The 24,217-nt window shown below is 37.9% G+C and overlaps 1 protein-coding gene across 20 annotated transcripts in view; it reads right to left on the bottom strand.

Annotated features, from left to right (window-relative positions):
• TMEM232 (transmembrane protein 232) overlaps positions 1-23,845 on the bottom strand; it is a 248,986-nt gene extending 225,141 nt beyond the window's left edge. For 3 of the 20 annotated variants that reach the window (XR_012012605.1, XR_012012604.1, XR_012012606.1), the window contains exons 1-5: positions 22,028-23,844; positions 21,375-21,445; positions 19,573-19,654; positions 16,914-17,077; positions 2,767-2,902 (exon numbers count right to left, since the gene is read on the bottom strand). Coding sequence is in view for 14 of the 20 variants with exons in the window: in XM_072788111.1 (XP_072644212.1) it covers positions 2,767-2,885 (119 nt within the window). In the remaining 6 variants the exon portion in view is untranslated. The other 17 variants (XR_012012609.1, XM_072788162.1, XM_072788164.1 and 14 more) reach the window with 13 other exon arrangements.
• Positions 23,846-24,217: the final 372 nt, after the last annotated feature.

Here is a 24,217-nt window from a genome sequence, read left to right as displayed (position 1 = left end):
ACCACAAATTAGAATTAAATTACTATTATAAGGTTTAGGACAGTAATTATATTTAATCATAAAATGTTCAGAATATTCTTTTTAAATCCGGATGGATTTGTATTTCCCTGATGGCAAGTGATGCAGAGCATTTTCTCATGTGCATGTTGGCCATGTCTATGTCTTCCTCTGTGAGATTTCTCTTCATGTCTTTTGCCCATTTCATGATTGGATTGTTTGTTTCTTGGGTGTTGAGTTTAAGAAGTTCTTTATAGATCTTGGAAACTAGCCCTTTATCTGATACGTCATTTGCAAAAATCTTCTCCCATTCTGTAGGTTGTCTTTGAGTTTTGTTGACTGTATCCTTTGCTGTGCAAAAGCTTCTTATCTTGATGAAGTCCCAATAGTTCATTTTTGCTTTTGTTTCTTTTGCCTTCGTGAATGTATCTTGCAAGAAGTTACTGTGGCCGAGTTCAAAAAGGGTGTTGCCTGTGTTCTCCTCTAGGATTTTGATGGAATCTTGTCTCACATTTAGATCTTTCATCCGTTTTGAGTTTATCTTTGTGTATGGTGCAAGAGAGTGGTCTAGTTTCACTCTTCTGCATGTGGATGTCCAATTTTCCCAGCACCATTTATTGAAGAGACTGTCTTTCTTCCAATGGATAGTCTTTCCTCCTTTATCGAATATTAGTTGACCATGAAGTTCAGGGTTCATACTTGCCATCAGGGAAATACAAATCAAAACCACAATGAGATACCACCTCACACCAGTCAGAATGGGGAACATTAACAAGGCAGGAAACCACAAATGCTGGAGAGGATGCGGAGAAAAGGGAACCCTCCTGCACTGTTGGTGGGAATGTGAACTGGTGCAGCCACTCTGGAAAACTGTGTGGAGGTTCCTCAAAGAGTTAAAAATAGACCTGCCCTATGACCCAGCAATTGCACTGTTGGGGATTTACCCCAAAGATTCAGATGCAATGAAACGCCAGGACACCTGCACCCCGATGTTTATAGCAGCAATGTCCACGATAGCCAAACTGTGGAAGGAACCTCGGTGTCCATCGAAAGATGAATGGATAAAGAAGATGTGGTTTATGTATACAATGGAATATTCCTCAGCCATTAGAAACAACAAATACCCACCATCTGCTTCGACGTGGATGGACCGGGAGGGTATGATGCTGAGTGAAGTAAGTCAATCGGAGAAGGACAAACATTATATGTTCTCATTCATTTGGGGAATATAAATAATAGTGAAAGGGAATATAAGGGAAGGGAGAAGAAATGTGTGGGAAATATCAGAAAGGGAGACAGAACATAGAGACTCCTAACTCTGGTAAACGAACTAGGGGTGGTGGAAGGGGAGGAGGGCGGGGGGTGGGGGTGAATGGGTGACAGGCACTGACGGGGGCACTTGAAGGGATGAGCACTGGGTTTTATTCTGTATGTTGGCAAAGTGAACACCAATAAAAAATAAATTTATTATAAAAAAATTGAATACAGTAATAAAGCCAAATTACTTACAAAAAAAAAATAAAATAAATAAATAAATCCGGATGGAGATAAGCATGTTTACAATTGATAGCAGTATAACTGCATGTAAAATCAATGTTTAAAATCAACTGTATTTCTCTCTTCTGGAAACAGCTAGAAAAAAAATCTACTAAAAAATATATGCATAAAACACATACTAGTATAAAAAATACCAAATACCTGGAAATAAACCTAACAAAAGATGCACAGCCATTAAAATGAGTGAAGACATAATTATCAATAATAAAACATAATTATCGGCATGGACTGAATTAAAAATCTAACACTGACTTCTTTTTTAAAAAATAAAATCACAGATAAATGAGTTAGTAATTATACTAACTCATAATAAAATACACTGGGGAGTCATATCATCTTTCTTCTATGTAAATCTAAAATAAGCTTTTTTATAAGTTAAATAGATCTTTAGGATTTAAGTACCCTTGAATTCTCCATAGTACCCAAAACACATGGTGATGACGGAATTTGTGGATTGAAATGAAAACAAAATCTTAAGTGAATAAAAATGATCTTACAGATTGGATTATTCTCCTCTTTAAACAAAGTCTTATCTCAATTTCAAAATCTCAAAAAGGCAATTTCATATTCATGCATATCAAAGTGGAAAAATAAACTGAAATGTTATATACCACAATTATTTTAGTTGGGAGGGCAGGTCCTCAAAGAGCTTCAAGCTTATATGTTGATCTAATCTTTATCAAAGAAAAATATTTGAAACAAATGTAACCAAATGTCACCATTACATATTCTATAATTCTCATTTTTAAGTTCTTAAAAATTTCTTAAAGTCACACACAATTTTTAAATTATCAAAACTTTGATCTAGTAACTTCATTTAGAAACTTTATCCCAAGAAAATAATTTGAAATGCAGAAAGACATTCTATTTTGGCTTAATTTGAAATAGCAAAGGACACAAAAATAACTAAAGTGATCCACAATACAGTAGTTATGAAATACTTTCTCTTATGCATTTCACAGATTATTATAGCAACTTAATAGACATATCTGATTATAAGAAAAATGCATATTTCAAACGAAAAGCATAGAATTCAAAATTTTAGAAATATATGATCATTGTAAATTATGAATTTATTTATTTGAAAATAGTAAACCTTATAGAACTATTTGTGATTTTAAAGAAATTGTTCATAATATTCTGTACTTTCTAAATTCTATAATGCATATGGGTCTGCTAGTTTAATAATTCAAAAAAATTTTTCAAACTTACTTTGATTTCTTATTCCTTCTTTTCCTTAAATTTTGAAAATTAAGCCTCAAGAGTTTTTCATGATAAGAGGAAGATATCACTCCTAATTTATTGGTCGTAGGTAATTTGTTAACAGGCATATTCACAGATCATAAACCTAAAGAAAAATATTAAATTTTATGTTAGAATATAAATGTACTTACAGTACCAAATAATACATTACATGCAAATTCCTGATTCATGGGGAAAGGGGTGGCAAGAAGGAAAATCAGGCTTAAGGAAGAAATTATAGTAAGGAAGAATTTAAATTTAAATTTAAAATGTTAGATGCAGGAGTCTAACCCCACTTTGAACTGAAAATCCATGCTCTTTCTATTATGTTACTATTAAAAACTTATACTTTCATATAATATTTAGCATTTATTATACTTTAGCTGTTTCATTGCAAAACCATTGGAAAAACATCATGGCATAGTAGTTAAGAGGATACAATCAAACTGATTTACTTAACTGTTCTGTGCCTCAGTTTCCCCACTTGTACTATGGGAATAGTACCTCTTTACTATAAGAAATAAATAGGTCAATATATGTAGATTGCTTAGAATAGGGCATGGCACATATGAAGCTAAAGCTTGTATGCATGTAGGAGCTCGTGATCATTATTAGATTACTATGCTTACTCTTTTTTATTTTTATTTTTGCTTTCTCTTTTTTAAAATTACTTGTCAATTTTTTTTGTCTTCTTTTTACCAGTTAGATTATGCTTTCTCAGCTTGTTCTCACATCCAGATTTATTTTCCTTTGCGAGTACACTTGAATACATTTTATGAGTGTAAGACCAAAACTAGAAGACGCTATTTTTGTTTAATGCAGTATTTAAGTAGCAGAGTGAAGTAATGAAATAGGTAGTCAGATTTACATTGAATTATTTTTTCACTTCGTTTTTAAGCTAGGTAATTTTTTAAAACTGATCATTAGTCAAGGTTCTGGCAGGGAGTTGACAGTACAGTCAAATGAAGTAACTGAATAAAGAGACTCCAAAGAGATGGGCAGAGTTATTTTTTTTTTAATTCAATAAAATAAAACCCGGAGATGGTGCCGTTCTTAGGGTCTGGAAGAAGGGGGTGAGCTTGCCACTCTCGGAACCACAGGAAAGAGGCACTCAGAAAGAATAGCTGTAGGAGAGTGGTGCTTAATTAAAAAACAAAACAAAAAAACAAAAAAAAAACACTTTGGCATTTGGTCTGACCTGCAGCCCACCTGAGGTCGCCTGCTGAGAGGGAGCCTGGAGAGCAGGAACTTTGATCTCACTCTCCTGCCCCCCACTCCAATCACCTGCCTGTGCTTCCCATTAGCTGAGCCAACTAGAAGCCAGAGAAGATGTAAGGCTGAGCGGAGAAGGATGGAAAATGGATCTGGAAGGGCGATTGTAAAATATCCAGCACAAAATGGATTATGAACATAAAACATTATTATCTATTGCTATTGGTTATAGCAAGGTCTGCTTCTAATAATCTATATCCATTAGAATATAAAGCAAAGCTATTTTTAAGTCGGCAGCTATATACTGGGCTATATATAAGGATGTCATTTAGAGTGGCCCTAATTTTAAGGCATACCTTGAAGTAAATTACTTTTAAAAATTTAATTCCAAAAGAATAAAAAAGAAAAAATAGAGGCCATCTAGGAAGAAAAATAGTTGAAGGGAAATGGAGTGGAAAGCAAACTGGTCTTTGTGTGCATGTGTTAGATGTACTGACCTAGAGCTCCCAGCCACTTGGTGATAATATCGTATAGGATCGACTACAGTCAGTCATATTTTTTGAAATTTCATGGTTAGAGACAAATTGTTTGAACTAATCATTGAAGCTATTTTCCAAAGACCCTGCACATCTGCTGGTACTGGTGGTAAGTATTTGCACCATCTGCTCAACATGAAGTTCCACAAAACCCTGTTGATGAGACTACGATGGGTAGAAAATGTCAAATTGCTGTAGAAGTTTCTACAGGCTCGCTCTCTATTCTGCTTTATCTTGGGAGAACCAATCTTGAAAGTAACAGCGCCAGTGCTTAACCAACAATACTTTGTAATTTAAATACTATTTGAATATCACTGTGATATAGAAGAAAGACAGTATGACTACCCAGTATATTTTATTAGTTAAAATTGTTTTTGTTAAAGTTGATAACATTTTTAGATTCTCTATTTTGAGGTATCTTTGGGGGATGGGGTGGGGAGAGAGTCATTTTAAACCTTGTTTTCTTTATTTACCCCACTGAGGATTTAATTCTAACATCTTATTGGGAAACATTTTTGAAGACATTCATCTTTTCTTTTTTTTAAATTTTTTTAATTTTTTTCATCTTTTCTTTTGAGAAAATTGAGATTATTTCGTTGCTGTTTCCTTTAGTCTCAGCAAGAAAAAAAATTTTTAACTAATAAAATACACTGGGGAGTCATATCATCTTTCTTCTATGTAAATCTAAAATAAGCTTTTTTATAAGTTAAATAGATCTTTAGGATTTAAGTACCCTTGAATTCTCCATAGTACCCAAAACACATGGTGATGACGGAATTTGTGGATTGAAATGAAAACAAAATCTTAAGTGAATAAAAATGATCTTACAGATTGGATTATTCTCCTCTTTAAACAAAGTCTTATCTCAAATACTGAAGTGCAAGGTAAAAAAAAAAAAAAAAATCATTCTTATTGCCAGCAACTACCTCTTCATTCTAATTTTCTTGATTTATACAACACTCCACTAAGGATGGTCTACAGTAACTCACATCTTTTCTATCACTTTCCAGGGATACTTTTCAATAATTTAAACAAATTCCACAGATTTACCTTGCATATCTATGTGAAGTGGGCAAGAAGACGGTGTAATTTTACCTTTAACTTACATCAGATACGATTTTTAAATTAAATTATATCTACCCTTAAATTTATTCCAGTGCAGAACATCCAGTATCTGGAATCTAGTCTCTGCTGTCCCAAGGCTGACGATGATTTCCAGGTAAATAATATCAGTAAGAGCTCTTCAGTCCTGATCTCACCTGGTCCTGCTGTAGTATCCCTCCTAGAAATAAATGTCCCCTGTTTTCATGTGTCATGACACTTTCCCCGTGGCTTGTCTCCATATTCTGTGAGGGACCCTCCTCACCCTCCTGTGTGGGCAGCGGGAACCAGGGAACTGTGCAAGTGTAGGAGTCAACGGCTCGCTTTAAATTCTGGCTCCAGCGCAGGTTATACCTGTGCAAACCACTTCACTGTCAGCTACCCCGGGTTCCTCATCTACAAATAGGGCTTCTAGCAGTTTAAGGTGATGTGGCCACAAGTGAAGGAGTGCTGGCAGCCACGGGGCAGAGTCCCAGGGAGAAGCGCAGCTCTGCTAACACCTGGCCTTATGCCTCCTGACACTGACTTAGGACTTCTGGCTTCCAGAATTGCGAGAAAATGAGTTTTACGCCAAGTTTGTGGTGATTTGTTACAGCAACCACGGGAGACTAATATACTATTCACTGATGCCTTCATAAAGACAGCAAATGTATTCTTTTAAATATTCATGATTAGCTGAAATGGAAAATTAAAATAAAAACCTTAGTTGTCCAAAATAATAATAATAGTGTCTCTTGTGAATGGGTCATTACTTTCCAAGTGAAGAGTAATACTCATTACTCACTATTTGTTCTTTGTATAATACTCTTCTAATTAATCGTATAAGTGCATTAATAAATACTTTAGACATAAAAATATTATATAATTAATATACCACAATGTATGAACTTAACTGATAATTATTAAATTATCAGTTGAGCTAAAAGTAAAAGGGGACTCATTTACTAATCTCCCAACTTTCCTGTATGATTGAAGCTTTCTATAAAAAAAATTTTTAAGGGGATCCCTGGGTAGCACAGCAGTTTGGCGCCTGCCTTTGGCCCAGGGCGCGATCCTGGAGACCCGGGATCGAATCCCACATCGGGCTCCCAGTGCATGGAGCCTGCTTCTCCCTCTGCCTATGTCTCTGCCTCTCTCTCTCTCTCTGTGACTATCATAAATAAATAAAAATTTAAAAAAAAATTTTAAGATTCACACTTACATAGACTTAATTTCTTCTTGGCATTTAATTAATTAAGGCCACCATATATATCATACAGACAAATAAATATGACATGATATGTATCCTTCTCTCTAATCATTTAATCAACTCCAAAACAGACAAAATACCTAATATTATAGCCAAAAGAATAAACAGAACACTTAAACAAAAACTGCTTTTAAAACTGCTAATATAATTATTTAAATTAGTTTGTCATTTCCTTTTATTCTTATGCTCATTCTTTCTTCCCAGAACACCTTCCTAAAGTTTTCCATAATTTTATTATTTTTATGCCTTTTTAGAGTTTCAACAATCTTAGCAGACCCTACGCAAAAAAGATAAATTTTAAATCACTTAAAGTTACAGGATTTGGATCAGTATGGGAAAATTAATTTATAGAAAAATCTTGCCTATTAACATAGCTGCAAAAATTCTAAAGCACAAGGAAAACAAATCCAGTAATGTCAGTAAAAACTAATTCATTATAAGTGAGAAGAATTAGTCTAGAAGAGCATAGATGATTTAATATTATAAAAATCTATTATCCTGGACCATAACATTAATGGACTTACAAAAGTAGGAGATATTTTTATATACACCAAAGATTAATTCAATTAAATTCAGTTTTCATTCATGATTATTAAAAAACAAAACAAACAAAACTGCAATCTAGGGATATCAGTTTTCCTTAATTTGATTAAATTAATTTTATTAAAGGTATCTAAGAAAAACATGATAATTAACAACAAAGTTTTAGAAGCTCTATCTGAAAAGCCAAGAACAATACAAAGGATATTCATATTCTTACTACTTAAGTCAATATTTTATAGGCAGCTCTAGCCAAAAAATATATATATAAGAAAAAGAAAAAAAAAGATAAAAATGTGGGAAAAGAGGGATAGTATATTGATTTGAAAAATACATAAGAATCTCAGAAGAATCTGCAAATACAAACAAAAATAGATTACATACAATTTAAAAAAGATTTGTGAATAAACAGTATAAAAAAAGTAGTGGTATGGGATTCAATGCCAGTAAAGATGACTAATTAACACAAGCTTTTGGCTCCTGTCTTTAAAAACAACCTTATAGGAATAAGAAATTTGAAATCCAAGAAATTATAGGGGAAAGGCCCTGAGCTAAGTGCTGGGGTGCTGAAAGTCCATTGAGAACTGGTATGTACATCGGTGGAGAAAGACATAGACAACGTGGCTCTGAGAAAATAAATTAGTAACAAGTAGTTTGAGTCACACTTTCCTACCTACTAATAAGTCAAGTAGGCGACAAAAAAAGAAAATCAGCCAAAGTACAAAAGATTTAAACAACATAATTAATATAATATGCCATACACACCAAATCGAATTCTGCATTTAATCAAAGAATATGCATTCTTCCCAAGCACACAAGTATAATTTCTAAAACTTGATCACATTCTAGCCTAGAGAGCAAGTCTTACTGTAGTACAAAAAGTAAGTGATGTATGTAAGTAGATTATATTTCCTGGCATCAAAACATGAACAAGTTAGCATATTAGAATAAAAAGATCAATTAACCCTCTATATAGTGAGACACAGAAAACGAAAATCGAAGTTACCTCCAGATCAAAGAGGAAATAACAATGGAACTTCAAAATACTTAGAACTAAATGATAATAAAAACATTGCATAGAAAAACATACACAGTACTATTCTTCTCGGTTCTACAAAACCAACTACTGCTACAGGCACCAAAAATACACAGAGTGAGCGAAGCCAAACACAAAAGCGTACACGCCGCGTGGTTCCACACACATGAAGTTTAACAACAGGCCAAACTGCTGGGTGGTGGTGGTGTGGGGGGCGCAGAGACTCGGGGCTGGAGATTGAAAGGAAGGTACGGACAGGAAGGGGAGATCTTGGAGGGGCTGATGTGAGTGGAAATAGGTATCAGGACTCAAGGTCGCAGATCACATTGTTTTCAAAATGACACAGCAGTATCTCCCATCCCACAGGTTGTCGTGCAGTGTGGGCCTGTCACTCCCTCACAAGAGAGGAGTCTAATTTACTCTCCCTGTGGATCTGGGCCTGACTTAATGACTTGCTGGACGGACAGGATGTGGCCAAAGTGACACGTTGGCACAATGAAGCCAGGCCATAAAAAAGCCTTGCTGCTTCCTTCAAGGTCTCCCATGCGTGTTCTCTCAGAGTCGAGCCACCACGCTGAGAGGCCCACGGCCGATGGAAGGCATGCACAGGAGCTCTCTGGTCGACAGCTCCAGCTGAGTCCCCAGCGTAGCTCCTGGGCGACAGCAAGTAGCAACTGGCATGTGAGTGAGTCATTTTGCGTGTCTAACCCAGCAAATCTAGTAATCTCTTGGATTACTAGAGACCCGGCTGACTTCCACCTGAAATCACAGGACAGCTCCCAAATGAGTTACCCAGTTGTATACGATCAACTCCAGGACCATGGGAGATGGTTTTTTTAAAAAAATATTTGAGCCACTAAGTTTTAGAGTGGTTGTGACCAGAAATAGATCCCCAGAATACTCATCATACAAGGAAGATTCACGCATTTCACCATATGCAAATTCTACCTCCATAAAAATAAGATTGAAAGAGAATATACTGTATTAGGATTAAATTTACTGACATAAAACAGAAGTAAAAATGACAATGGCTCAGACAAGATAGAGGGTACGTCTCTGATGTTAAACATTCTTTTAACCCCAGAGCTAGACAATTTGGGATCCATTTGGCAGCTTCACACTCACAAGAAACCAAGGCTACATCTGAATCTTCCTTTCAAGGTCATTGTCAGACCTCACCTTGCTTGTGTTTTTCACTGGCTTGTGTAGCATCAAACCAATGGGGAGGCACTATGTGTCGCTGTGTTGTATTGATTCCCATTTTCTAAAGAGCTCTGTTAATCAAGGCTCCTTCTAATCCTTTCTGCCATTCTCCTAAATCAGGACGCCATTACCTTGTCCTAGACTAATACAATAACTTCTTATCTTCCTCTAGCCTCATCTTTTACAAGGTCGCCAGAGTAACTTCTCAAAATATAAATCTCCTGATCGTTTCCCTCTTTCCCCAGATCTCCTCTTCTGTTTAAAACTCTTTAGTATAGCCCTACCGCCAGCTATAAGAATCCAAACTCAGACTAAGGAATGTTTAGATTGCTGGAGCATAAAGTTTGAGTATATGGATCATATTGACATTGACTATGTTTTTTAAATAGCTAATCATTCATTTGCAATTGCAAAATTAAATTATATGTATCAGTTACAAATCTTAATTACAGACATTTTGTGTAAAATATGATGGGAATTGGATTATCTCCTCCATTCTGGGGTCCTTTCACTTATATCAGAAACAAACAATTGATCTATTTTAACAAATGGCATGAGGGGAAAAGTGAGGAGATGTAAAACCATGTCCCTTTTGGAAATGGTGAAAAGATTAAAAATGTTCAGTTTGTAAAAGAGAAGTAGGAGTGATGGAGTATCATGGGTGCCTCTTAAGTACGATGGCTTTATATATTTTAGGAACTCTCCCTTTTGGTTTGTACTTCTCTATTCTAAGGATATAGATATAGATATAGATATAGATATAGATATAGATATATAGATATATTCTTTCTTTACTGCCGAATTTCTCCAAAGCGGAAAGCTAAAACTGCCTTCACTCTCTGGCTCCATACCATCTTTAAAAAGCAAAAACAAAAAATTAACCTCACTGAAGAGATGACACTGGGTGCCCTGTAAAAAGGGAAAAAAGCTTTGGGGATTGTGGAGAGAGATGTTTCCTGGAAGGTGACAGAGGGCATTCAGAGAGCCATCTCCCATCTTGTAGCAGCATCCCCTGGAGGTGACGGTACCATGGAAGAAATGTCTGGGTACCACATCTTGAGAAATTAGACCCCACAGCATAACAAGAAGCATAAAAATCTTCTCCTAGCCTCATTGTGGCCCAAATAGAGGACCACATAGATGTGACAATTGCTCCAGTGCCCCACGGTGACTCTCCAATGCTCTCATGATACATAAGTACCTAGGATCTTTGTATAACCCCAGGGCAGGGGCAACACTGAGCAAAACTAAGACTGAATATCTAACCAGTCAAGCAGAACAGAGGCTTGGAGTGTACATAGTCAATCCTAAAAATTACAGAAATATTCCATGCAATACATAAGTCCATTGACTATGATTCATCACTAGCACATGTATTTTAACTTTGTAGTAGCAAGCAAAATAAGTATTCACAATTAGTATGAATAGGAATATTCAAAATACTGGAAACTGAAGTGGTTAAAGTATTTGCAGATGATTTACAAAGCCTTGGACAATGAGGAAAATGAACTAAAAAGTACCAGTGAAGTTTAAACAGGAGCTACTACACTCATGCATCACTCATCAATCACTTATTTACTCATTGATTCAGGAAAATTAAAATGCCCTGGCACTTACATAATAAAGTCTTGTTCTGACTGACCTGTCTTAAATCTCTTTTACTCACTGTGAAAGGATTTCAATCTAAAATGGAACCAGAGGATATGGAATGGAGACACATAGGCCCTCAGGAAAATGAAATGCAAGAAATGAGAGACCGATTCCCCTGTGAATGCCTGGCTTTCAGAATATGTGAAATTATTTTCCAACCAATAAACATCCGCCAAGAATCCTTCCCCATCCTCAAGCCAATGAACTGACCGCTTGGCCTCTGGCTAGACTTCCCTCTTCTCTGCACTCCTTTCCCTTTAATCTAGCCTGCCCAAAACCTTCAACCAATTCATCTCTAGTTTATTATAGTTTGTGTTTCCCAAATTGCAATTCCTCTGCTATTCTTAAATAAACTCAATTTCTGGCAATTCAAGCTTGCCTCAGTTTACCTCTTTATTTAGGTTGATATTCACCACAGGGAAAACCATTTGGCTTTGATACAAACTACTAATGTGATCAATGGTCTGTGAAGGAATTGTAAAAATGGATGCAATTGTCCATGGATTCTTTTATTGGGTTTATGTTCTATGCCAGTACTTTTTATTCATTTGCAACATTCAACATACAAGATGAAATAAAGAAAACTACACACACACACACACACACACACACACACACACACGGACTTACATATAAGCAAGAGATAAGAGAATATTTTAGACCATTTTATATTTAGCACTGTCAAACAATACTCACATTATTCATTGTAAGTGGTTGCCATTTAGGGAATTCAATTTGGTTCAGTTTTTACGAAAATAAAAGCGGTAATGATGTCTAAGCTTCCTGTGTTTGAAAGATAATTAAAATATGGTCTCTTCCTCAAGAAATTATAATCGAGGGGAAAAAATATGGGCCTATAAACCAACATTAACACATTCCAAGATGCTGAATTCCATGATAGGACTCCAGGTAATTTTAGGAGGGAAAAACTGCCCAAGAAAAATATGGGGTCAATATGATATTCTATAAATACATGCCAAGATCTAGAAAATAGTTAAATTTCTATTTAAATATGAATAAGATATGCTTTCCACCTGTCTTGTCTCTTTTCAAAAATATCTTATTTATTCATGAGAGACACACACAGGGAGAGAGGCAGAGACAAAGGCAGAGGGAGAAGCAGGCTCCATGCAGGGAGCCCGATGTGGGACTCGATCCCGGGTCTCCAGGATCACACCCTGGGCTGAAGGCAGCAGTAAGCTGAGCCACCCAGGCTGCCCCACCTGTCTGTCTCTTAACAGGATTCCCTATTTTAGCCCTGAGTAAAAAGAATGTAAATATATTTACTTAATGTGCAGTACTTAAAAATTGAAAGTACTTAACTAACAAACTATGAATTAATATGGTGGTCTTTAATTGTTCTTTTAGGAATGTAAAATAAGCATAAATCAAAATCTCCATTCCTGAAGGAGCAAAAGAATCCTGAGAGAAGAAACAGGAATCAAAGGAATAACGGAAAGGGACCTGGGTGACTCAGTCGGTTAAGTGTCTAACTTCAGCTCAGGTCATGATCTCTGCTCCCTCTCAGTGGGGAGTCTGCTTGTCCCTCTACCACTCCCCCTGCTTGTGCACATTCTCTCTTTCAAATAAATAAAATCTTTTTAAAAAAAATAATGGAACAATGTCCCTGAAGGATGACAAATTTTGGATTGAGAGAGAAAAAAATAATAATAATAAAATAAACAAGACTATGAAGAGTAAAAGCAAATGACTAATAAACATATAAAACATATAAAATGATGTTAAGCTTTCCAAATAGGGGAAATGACTGATTTGTGGCTCAATAAGATAGACTTGACCATTAGAAAACAAACACTGAACATATCAATATCCAGAAGACAAACTACAGAAATGTAAAAAGCTTCATGGTATAAAAATATCTGCATGAAAAAAAATTTTTTTAAGATTTATTTATTTGAGAGAGAGAGAGCATGGGCAAGAGGAGGGGTAAAAGAGAGGGAGAGAGAGACTCTCCAGTAGACTCCCTGCTGTGCTTGGAGCCTGATGCAGGACTCCATCTTACAACCCTGAGATCATGATCTGAGCCAAGAGCTGGGTGCTCAACCAGCTGAACCACCCAGGCACCCTTGCATGCAAACATTTCTGCTGAAAATTACATTGTTGAATTTTCTAAGGTGATATCTGCTGAAAACCTTAGTTCTGAACCTGATGAAAGAGTTCTGTACTGCTGCTATGTTCTGGAAGAAATTAACCATTGCTGGGGAAAGGAAGGTGGCAGGTGTTAAGGACGCTAAGCACTGGGGTTGGCAGTTCTTAGGGTACTAACATAGGATGAACTTGGCAGTAATTAGAAAGCCTCAATGTCCACAGTATTTGAAGGATATACATGATTTGTCTATGCATCACTAAGCAAGCAAAGAAGTCTGAATAGCCAGAGAAGTAGTTGAGTGACCTAGGAGCTAAATGACCACTGTACCAGGTGCTCGCTGAAGCCATTATAGCAACCTGTACTGGAGGAAAACTGTCAAGTTCATTCTTCTCAACAACTGCTCTCTGTATCCTCTCCTGGACTTCTTGTAAAAAGTAATGTTTTCGGTGTTTGTTCAATATTTCTTTCCACTCCTGATACAATGTAACATTAGTGATAAACACACGTTGCCATAAAATTTTATATCCTGTAAATATAAGTATAAACTTGTCTTAACTGTGGACTTGCTGATACAGAGATCCAAGAATTCAAGAGGATCTGAATGAGTTCAGTCTTAGTGATTCCATTAATATTATTTACCAGTTTATCTGTGTACATATATTTCCAATTCTCTTGAGTAAATGCAAGGAATAAAAATACTGGACCATGTGGTAACTCCACATGGTTTAACCATTTGAGGAACTACCAGATTGTTTTCCAAAGTGCTGCACTATTTTACATTCTCACCAGGAGTGTGTCAGGAGTCTAATTTCTCCACATACTCACCAACACTTGTGTTTTTATTATTACTTTTTAAGTTCAATTATTTACATTATCTCTATAACAACCAGTGTCGGCTCAAACTCATAATCCCAAGATCAACAGTCACATGCTCCTCTGACTGAGCCAGCGAGGTACCCTCAAACTTGTCTTTTTAATTACAAATATCCAGTTTTTTTTTCAAATATCCACTTATGAAAATGTTTTATTTGAATTTTCCTGATGGCTAATGATATTGAACATTTTCTCATGTGCTGACTAGCCATTTGTATGTCTCCTTTAAAGAAATGTCTATTCAGATCCTTTGCCCATTTTTAATTGGGTTGTCTCTTTTTAACATTTTTATTAATTTATAAAATTGCAATTGTTTCTTATATCTTCTAGATACAAATCCTTTATCAAATGTATGATTCCCCAAAATTATCTCCCATTCTGTAGGTTGCCTTTTCACTTTGTTGATGGTGTCCTTTGAAGCACTAGGGCTTATAATTTTGATGACACATCAGCTATTTTTGCTTTGATTGTATGTGCTTTTGTTATAGCCAAAAGATCATTTCCTAAATCAGGGTCACAAAGATTTATACCTTTGTTTTCTTCTAAAGGTTTTTCTTAACTCTTATATTTACATCTTTGATCTATTTGAGTTAATTTCTGTATGTAGGTAAGATAAGAGTTCCAACTTCATTCTCTTGCATGTGATTTTTGTATAGTAGTCTTTATGCTGCAACCTTGCTGAACTTTTTATTAGACTTAATCATTTGTTAATGAATTAACACTTCTATATACACCATCATGATGTCTACAAATATAGTTTTACATTAAAAAAATAATCTAGTTGTTTTAATGGAAATACAAGCAAAAATAAAGAGTACAGTTTTTAGTTTAGAATAATAATTCCCAAATACATTTTGTGGAACACAGGTTCTTGGGATGCAATTACCTCCTAAAAGCTTTTTGTTGCGAAAGAAGTTTGGGAAATACTGCACTAAACAAAATTAAATTAGGTTTGCACACCCTCTCTAGGAGTGGTTATTATGTCCCTGTGCACTGCAAATCTCTCTGAGCAAGCAGTATAATGTATAATTTTTCCTACACTTGACCAGGAGAAACCTTTAGAACACTATCTCCTAGAGTCATGTGCGTGACACATTTTGTGAAATTCTAACGGACAGCACTAAACTATTTACTAAGCACTTGTGACCATGCCCTTTACTAGAAGCTCTGGATGGACAATGAACTTCAAGAGAGTAACACTTAACAAAATAACCATGGTAGCGAATGCTTCTGATAATGAATCAGATGTTCAATAAGAAAAGAGCATTAGTCACTAAGATCATAAAGGTTCATACAGAATAGTTCTTACTGAAATAATAATCTGGTACCTTAAATCTAAATATTTATGTGAGGAGGCAAAACAAAAATATTTACACGTTGGAGAGATACGTTTCAGCTCTTAAAATGTCTCCAGCAAGCTAGCTGAGTGCTTGGCAGTTCATCTGCAACCTGGCATAAACCCAAAATTTAAAAGAAAAAAATGAGTTTTTAACACTCAGCGCTAGTGGTATTTTTTTAAGCTCTGATTAAAATGGTGTTGGAAAGGTATACTTTAAAAGACAGTTTCTGAGAACCAGATAATATTAAAATTATATTAAGCCTTTGGGTAGGTAACATGAGTACAGAATGCAAGATTTAGGCTATAATCTTAAAGGTCAAAAGAGAATTTGATTGGGGGCACCTGGGTGGCTCAGTCACTTGAGCTTCTGACTCTTGGTTTCCGCTCAGGTCATGATCTAGGGCGGTGAGGTCTGGCGATTGCCAGCAGGGGTGGTGGCCAGAGGGGCCATTGGCCTCCTGTGCTCACTGGGGAACCCATTCCGAGATTCTCCTCCTCTGCCCCTCCCCTCACTCACACATCCCCCTTCTCTCTCTCTCTCTCTCAAATAAATCAATAAATCTTTCTTAAAAATAATAATTTGATCAAAGACCACCAAAAAGATAGAGTCCATTAAGACATATTGTTGAGATAAGGTAAATAAGGTGATCCTACCACCATCACTTTACCCCACACATACATGTAGATTTTTCCTAATCAGTAGCTTACACTTTTTTCTCAAGATTACCTTTAAAAAATCTTTTTATTCCACATCCTCAAGGTACACCCCATCTCACCCCCCCCCCATACACACAGAGTCACACACTTCCCCAAACTTTTGAAATTTCTCTTTTGAAGTACAAGAGTCTGCATACCAAAAAAGGCAGGGGGTGGGGAGGGGAGAGGCGAGGCCAGAGGTGGGGATAATTTCACCAAGAACAGAAAGACTTGGAAGGCCATCCAGCAAGGCAAGGAGGGCTCTGAATTAAAGGTTGCGAGGAGGACAAGCGAATCCAGCCCAGAGAAAATAACAAGCGTCTCCCTCACTAATGGCAAAAATTAAGTCATCACACCCCCTCTGGTCTCCCCAGCCAGGAGGCCACGGCCCTTTCCACTGCCCTGGGGCTGATTCCTGCCCCCGGGGGCTCCCAGCCAGACTCCCTGGAGGTGGGGGCCGGGGTAGCAGAGGATCCTGCCAACAGCCGAGCTATGCAGTCCTCCAGGAGGCTCCCAAATGCGGCCTTGGTGGGGATGTGGCTGCCCGGGGCCTCAGATCCCAGGGGACTCACCCAGGTTCTCAAGGGTGCAGCCTGGAGGCTGGTTGCTAAGGACGCTGTGTGAGTCACTCTCAGAGTCGGAAGGTTGCTCCGTGAGCCCCAGGGCTTGGCCAATCAGGACCCTTGAATCCAAGTCCACGTTCTCTCCCCTCCTTCATTACGTTTGTGTTCAGCTTCTGAGGAATAGATGCGATGATGTGTGAAAGGCCTTTATTAGCTTTAAAATGCAATCACAAAGCGTGCAGTTAGGATTCACTGTAAACACTGCCCTTGCTTTGCTATGCAGCCAGGAGCTCCAGCAAGAAGAGGCCTGGGGGTGCGTTAGTGGCTCCTCAACCTCTAAAGGCTTCCTCCAAAACCTTGCCTGCCCCCACCTCCATCTAAAGTTTAAAAATAAAGACAACATGATTTTACACGATTGCTATATAGGGGAGTTATGTCTTCTCATCAAATTGCTGTCTCTAAGCTCCTTTGACATAGGCCATCTACACCTGCCAATGTCCTCTGCATTTAGGAGAGTGGGTAAACAAAGATGTTCTGTATGTTCTAAGCACAAGAGGGCAAATTTAAACACAAAAGAATGCCTCCTTTAAAAAAATAGGATCCAATAAAATTAATTTAAATCTTTATAATATTCCTATCTACCATTGGGCGAGGAACTTCAAATAGTCTATGAATGTTCGCAAATATTTCAATGGAAACACATGGAAAAATAGAAACAATATGGAAGAGCAATTCTGATTAAATTCAAAGCTAATGTGCAGGTATTATCCTGGTGAAATAACTGCTTTAAAAATTTGAGAACTTCAAAAGAGAATTTAACTAATGGAAATGTGAAATACATCCATCTTGAATTATTTCTGTTCATAATAAGCACCAAATAAGTCTTCCCATTTTTTTCAGTACATTTTGATATTTAAAACAGAAATTATTGGCCCAAAGCCACAGAACGTATAACACCAAGAGTGAACTTTATTTATTTATTTTTAAAGATTTTATTTATTTATTAATGAGACACACACACACAGAGAGAGAGAGAGAGAGAGGCAGAGACACAGGCAGAGGGAGAAGCAGGCTCCATGCAGGGAACCTGACCTGGGACTCTATCCTTGGTCTTTAGGATCATGCCAGGGGCCAAAGGCAGTGCTAAACTGCTGAGCCACCCGGGCTGCCCAAGAGTGAACTTTAATATAAACTACAGACTCTGGGTGATTATGATGTGTTAGTGGAAGTCCATCAACTGTAACAAATTCTGGTTGAGGATGTTGATAATGAGGCTATGCATGTGTGGGGCTAGGGAGTGTATGGGAGATCTCTGTACCTTCCTTTTAATTTTGCTATGAACCTAAAACTGTTCTAAAAATAATAATACTCTTTAAAAAAATAGCTAATTCTAAAAATTGATAAAATTTAAAAAAGCAGAAATTACAATATCAGATCCCAGGTTTTTCTGAAACACATTCTTCCTAGATCAGTAAGTTGAGAGTAAGAATAAAAGTGAAAGTGATGAACACTATAAAAGATATATCTTAGAAAGCAAATCTTAGAGTGCCAACCCACTTAGAATGAGTTCCAAAAAGAGAGAACAAAGATATAAATAATAATAAAGAATAGCTGGGAGAAAACCTCTTTGATCAAAAAAATACATATATTTGAGACAGAAAATCAAGAGTGCTTACCCTATTCCAGCCATAGCAACATTTTTGTAGATATGTGACAAGGAAACAAAAGCAACATAAACTGTTGGGACTTCATCAAAATAAAAATCTGCACAGCAAAGGAAACAATCAATAAAACTAAAAGACAACCTGCTGAATGGGATAAGATATATCCAAATGACATATCCAATAAAGGGTTAGTATCAAAACATTCAAAAAACAAACAATCCAATTAAAAATGACAAAAGATATGAACAGGCATTTCTCCAAAGACAGACATCTGGATGACCAACAGACACATGAAAAGATGCTCAACATCATTCATCATCAAGGAAATGCAAATCAAAACCACCGTGAGATATCACCTCAACACCTGTCAGAGTGGCTAAAATCAAGAACATAAGAAATAAGTAGCGTTGGCAAGGATGGGGAGAAAAAGCAACCCTTGTGCACTATCAGTGGGAACACAAATTGGTACAGCCAATGTGGGAAACAGTATGGAGTTTCCTCAAACTATCAAGCATTACATTACCCTATGATCCAGTAATTCCACTACTGGTTATATTTACCCAAAGAATATACAAACACCAATTTGAAAAGATATATGTATATATGTACTCCTGTTTATTGCAGCAGTATTTACAACAGCCCAAATATGGAAGTAGACCAAGTGTCCATCAATAAATGGATGGACAAAGAAGGTGTGATACGTATATCATTATTTTTATATAATGGAATATTACTCAGCCATAAAAAAAGAATGACATCTTGCCAGATGCAACAATATAGATGGATCTAGAGCCCATAATGTAGTGAAATTTGCCAGTCAGAGAAAGACAAATACCAAGTGATTTCACTCATACATGGCATTTAAGAAACAAAACAAATAAACAAAGGAGAAAAGAGACAAAAAAAATAGTAGACTCTTAAATAATAGAGAATAAACTGATGGTTACCAGAGGGGAGGTGGATGGGGGGATGGGTGCAATAAGAAAAAAAAAAGGAGTGCTTACCATATTCCTAATAAAATTAATATGGAAAGACTGCCGTACTCAAACATAGCTTGGTGGATTTTTTTTTTCTATTTCCTGAGATCTAGGAAAAATATGAGAAGCATTAAAAATACAAACTGTTAAATGGATTATTCACGATAAAATTTTGAATTAAAAACTCTTCAAATTTAAAAATCAGTTGATTCTGCAGAGCATGCATAGTTAGTCATGAATTCTACAGGGAAGACAGCTAAAGGGCATGTTTATATAAGGGAGAATCCACAAATTCTTCTCCAACTCCTCCTACACTTTAAGGTGAAACTACTAAAACACTCAAAGAAGACATCACTTAGACATTAACCAAAAATGCAAAAGTTGTGACCAGAAAGAACTGACATTGAGCTCTGAGACCAGATATACTAAATGATTAATGTTCCTTTGGTCACAAAATGAAACGACAAAAAAATTTTAAAGAGATATGTTTATAGCTTTTGTAATCCAAATAAAAATACAGAAGTGTGAGAAAAAAGTGGGGACAGTTCTCAATTTTCATAAAGAATTATAAAACAAAGATATTACACTATTGTTAGGAGGAGGAATTCAGTTAGATTTTCAATTCATACCATACACTAAAAGATGGATCTCAAAAAATACAAGTATTTAACATGTTTTTGGAAGCGAACACTTGGTGGCATAAATATAGACCTCAGCAAATAGAAAAGCATGCATCACAAAAGGAAATATTTCATAGAATATTTAAAAAAGAGTCTAACCTCTTAGAGTTACCATATAAATTTATGTGAGTACGCCTCAAATCCAAAGCATGCGTTTTTGTGTTTTAAAAGAATGGGAGTACGGTGCATGGAGCCTGCTTCTCCCTCTGCCTGTGTCTCTGCCTCTCTCTCTCTCTCTCTGTGACTATCATAAAAAAAAAAAAATTTAAAAGAATGGGAGTAAAGAATGAAATGTGTTTTTAAAGTTCATTTGGAAGAATAATGGGAATTAGTCAAGAAAATTATGAAAAGAGAAGCAAGGATACAAGGGTATGGCTTACTACATATTATAACTTATAGTGAAAACTTTTTCTTGGTCCACATAAATATTTGAAATAAATATTTTCATTATCTTCAAATTCCATCCTTGAGAAAATATACAGCTGCATCATAGTACCTAACAAAGGGACTTGTCCATAGTAGCGCTTAAGAATATTGCCAGGTGAATTCCTACATAAAAATGCAGATGATTTTGTTTGGCCTGGTGAGCTAAATTCATTCCATGTATGAATTTCTGAGTAAAATATCAGTATGAATGAATGATCTGCTTCTTTTGTACTTTTGTTTAGCAGGTCGAATCATTTTGTGCCGATTCTTGAAGTCCATCAAAATAATCTGCTATTCTTCATTTGTATTTCAACTTAAATCTAACTGAATAGCAACTGGACTTTTAAAAATACTAAACTATTTCGTGATTATAAATATTTCCATCATATGATTCTTTCCAATGCAATCTAATCAATCCTTCAAACCTATTTACTAAGGGAAAAAGTAAAAAAAAAAAAAAAAAAATCCATGTCTTTCTATGAATAATATAAATTTTGCGAAGTTTTTCCTGATCTTTAATTTTTGATGCTTTCAACATCCTCTAACCATTCATTGCTGTGTAGTAGTTTAATAACTGTAGTTCTTTGAAAACATGAACATGAGTTGTTCGATCATCCATCCTGCAGAAGATGGAGCCAGATTCTTTCCACTGGAGTATGGAGCTGGGTTTAGTAACTCACTTCTAGAGACCTGAATGTAAGGGGAGTAAGGAGGTGGACTTACATCACAAAGACAATGTAGAATCCTCCTTGCTGTGTCTCACACCATGTGCCCAGGGAGGATGAGCCAGAGATCTGTGGAGAGAGGGGCCTGGGTCTCCGGATTTGGGCCCAGGTCGATAGGCAGGGCTTTGAGAGCAAGCCCTGGAGTCAGGCTCTGCGCTGGGCGTGGAGCCCGCTTAAGATCCACCCCCTGCTCCTCTGCCCGCCTCCCCACAACCTCCCCTCCTAAGCTAAAAACAAACAAACAAACAAACAAACCACAGTCCTATGGGGAGCTCCACGTGGCAAGGAACTAAGACTTCCTGACAGCAAACCAGCAATAAAGGGAGGCACTCTCTCCACCGTTAGCTGAGGGAGATATCTTGGAAGTGAATCCTCCGGCCCAGTCAAACCCAGTTAGGCCTGAAATAGCTGCACCTCCAAGTCTGGACAGCAGCTTCCTGAGCCCTGGGCCCTTCAGGGATGCCTGATCCTGCGAGGGTAGCACACCCCACATATGCCGTATTCTTAGGATGAAGTTTCATATATAAGTTAGGTGCAGCAAGAGATTAGCAGCAATAATTAATAATAAAATCAAACAATTATGACAACAGGCCATAATAAAAGCTTTGTGAATGTGGACTCTCTCAAAATATCCTACTGTCCGGTACCCACCCTTCTTGTTGTGAAGATGCGAGATGAGAAAATGCCCTGATGCTGCCATCCAGTGAGACAAGGGACACAGGCCTTGTGACAGCGTCAGGCTCCTGCTGCTCTTTTGACTGCGCTTTGGGAGGGCCACCTGCTTCCTGCCTGCAGTTTGCTGTGGGAGACTGAAAAGCCCAGGAAACCGAAAACCTGGGAAAGAAAAACAACACTGTTTTGCTGTGTCTCGCCCAATTTTATTAAATATATACGTGTCATTATTTGACGTTGCCTTATATGTTTGTTTCATCATTTGACATGATATTGTTATCTGTTATCTCCCAACTGGAACGTGAGTTCCAACGATGCAAAGGCTTTGGCTTATTATTCTAAACCTCATTGCTCAGAACGGTAACTGTACACAGAATAGGTGCCCAATAAATACACTTTGCTTAAAAAAAACAGATGGATGAATCATTTTAATAATTAATGGATGACTAATATTTAGTATCCTGACAATTTTTCTTGCTATGAGCAGTTATATCATGAACATGTGCACAAGTAAACATATAGTAAACCCTATTTTTGTTTCCTAAGATTGAAGAGTCAAAAGAGCATCATTTTCATGGCTTTTTAGACTATTGCCAAATAGCCCTCCAAGAAAGAGTTGTTATATTTTATGCCACTCCATGAGTCACAGCTACTTTCTTCTCACATTGCATGAAAAGGTGTATTTTCCCTTTTACACATTGTCCTTTAAATGGGGGAAAGATAGTCATTAACCTTTCCTTTCCTCAATCACTGGAGGGCAGACATTTCTTCATAGAACTATTATGCACTTGTGTTTCTTTCTTTATGACTTGCCTCTTCATGTTCTTTGCTTGTATTTCTACCGATACACCCTTACTCGTGACTAAGAGCTTTTCTTCAATAATGTGACTTATTGTTTTTATCGTGTTAAAACGTAATCTTCCCCAGTTTGTGGTTTTTCTTTCAACGGTGGTTACAATGTTTTTCCTTTTTTAATTTGCAGAGAGAATTTTATATGCTCAACTTGATTAGTCCTTCCCTATGTGGTTTTGGACCTTGCTGTCATTCTTAGAAAGTTTGTCAATTGACTGAAAAATAATCACCTACTATTTTCTCCCAATATTAAATCTTTCCAAAAATAAAGGAAAAAAAATATATATCGCAGCTGGAATTTCTGCGGGGTGAGCTGTGAAGGGGGCTGTTCTTGCTCCCTCCCCTCAACAGGCTGCCCAGCTCTCCTTCTACTACTGTATCCTTTCTTCATTGATATGGGATGTGAAATTGTGAAATGTTATTTTTATTAGAAGTGCGCGCGCACACACACACACAGCTGCCTTTTCCTCCTTCTCCTTTTAAAAGTTTTGGACCTGGGCCTGTGGCATCTTTAATTCAATCGTTTGTAAGGAACAGAGATATACTTTGCCTCACCAGGGGGCACAACTGGTTAGAAGTTAGTCTAAAGGGTGGCGTCGGGGTAGTGGGGGGCTCCGCTCACAGGGCCTCCCAGTTGTCCCCCGCGAGCCTCAATTTTCAACAGGATCATTGGGCTTTACATACACGGACTGATTTAGATGCACCCGGAAAAAAAGAAAGAAACCCGTTTGCAACTGTATTGTGGCCTTCGGGAAGCAACATGCTCGACTCCCCCGTCCGGCGAGCAGTTTGTGCCGGGAGAGCCGACGGAAGGGGTTCCCTCCACCTAGGCCTCGACGGCCCCCCTACGGGCAGGACGCGGGGCGGGGCTGCACCGAGGCCAACAGCCCGCAACGCTAACGCCTGCGCGCTCCTGCACGCCCCCTGCAAGCTCCCAGCGAGCCAGCTGCGCACCCCCTGGGCGCTCCCTGAGCTCCCAGCGAACTCCCCGCCCGCCCCCTGCACGCCCCCTGAGAGCTCCATGCACGCCCCTCGCGCGCCCCCTGCGCGTCCCCTGCACGCCCCCTGCGAACTCCCCGCGCGCCCCCCGCACGCCCCCTGCGCGCTCCCTGAGAGCCCCCTGCGCGCTCCCTGCACGCCCCTCGCGCGCCCCCTGCGCGCCCCCTGAGAGCCCCCTGCGCGCTCCCTGCACGCCCCGAGAGCTCCCTGCACGCCCCTCGCGCGCCCCCTGCGCGCCCCCCGCACGCCCCCTGAGAGCCCCCTGCGCGCTCCCTGCACGCCCCCTGAGAGCTCCCTGCACGCCCCTCGCGCGCCCCC

Source organism: Canis lupus, chromosome 2, assembly GCF_048164855.1.
Source record: "Canis lupus baileyi chromosome 2, mCanLup2.hap1, whole genome shotgun sequence".
Taxonomy (NCBI): Eukaryota; Metazoa; Chordata; class Mammalia; order Carnivora; family Canidae; genus Canis; species Canis lupus.
Note: the sequence above shows the minus strand (reverse complement) of the source record. Positions and strands in the feature narration are given on the sequence as shown.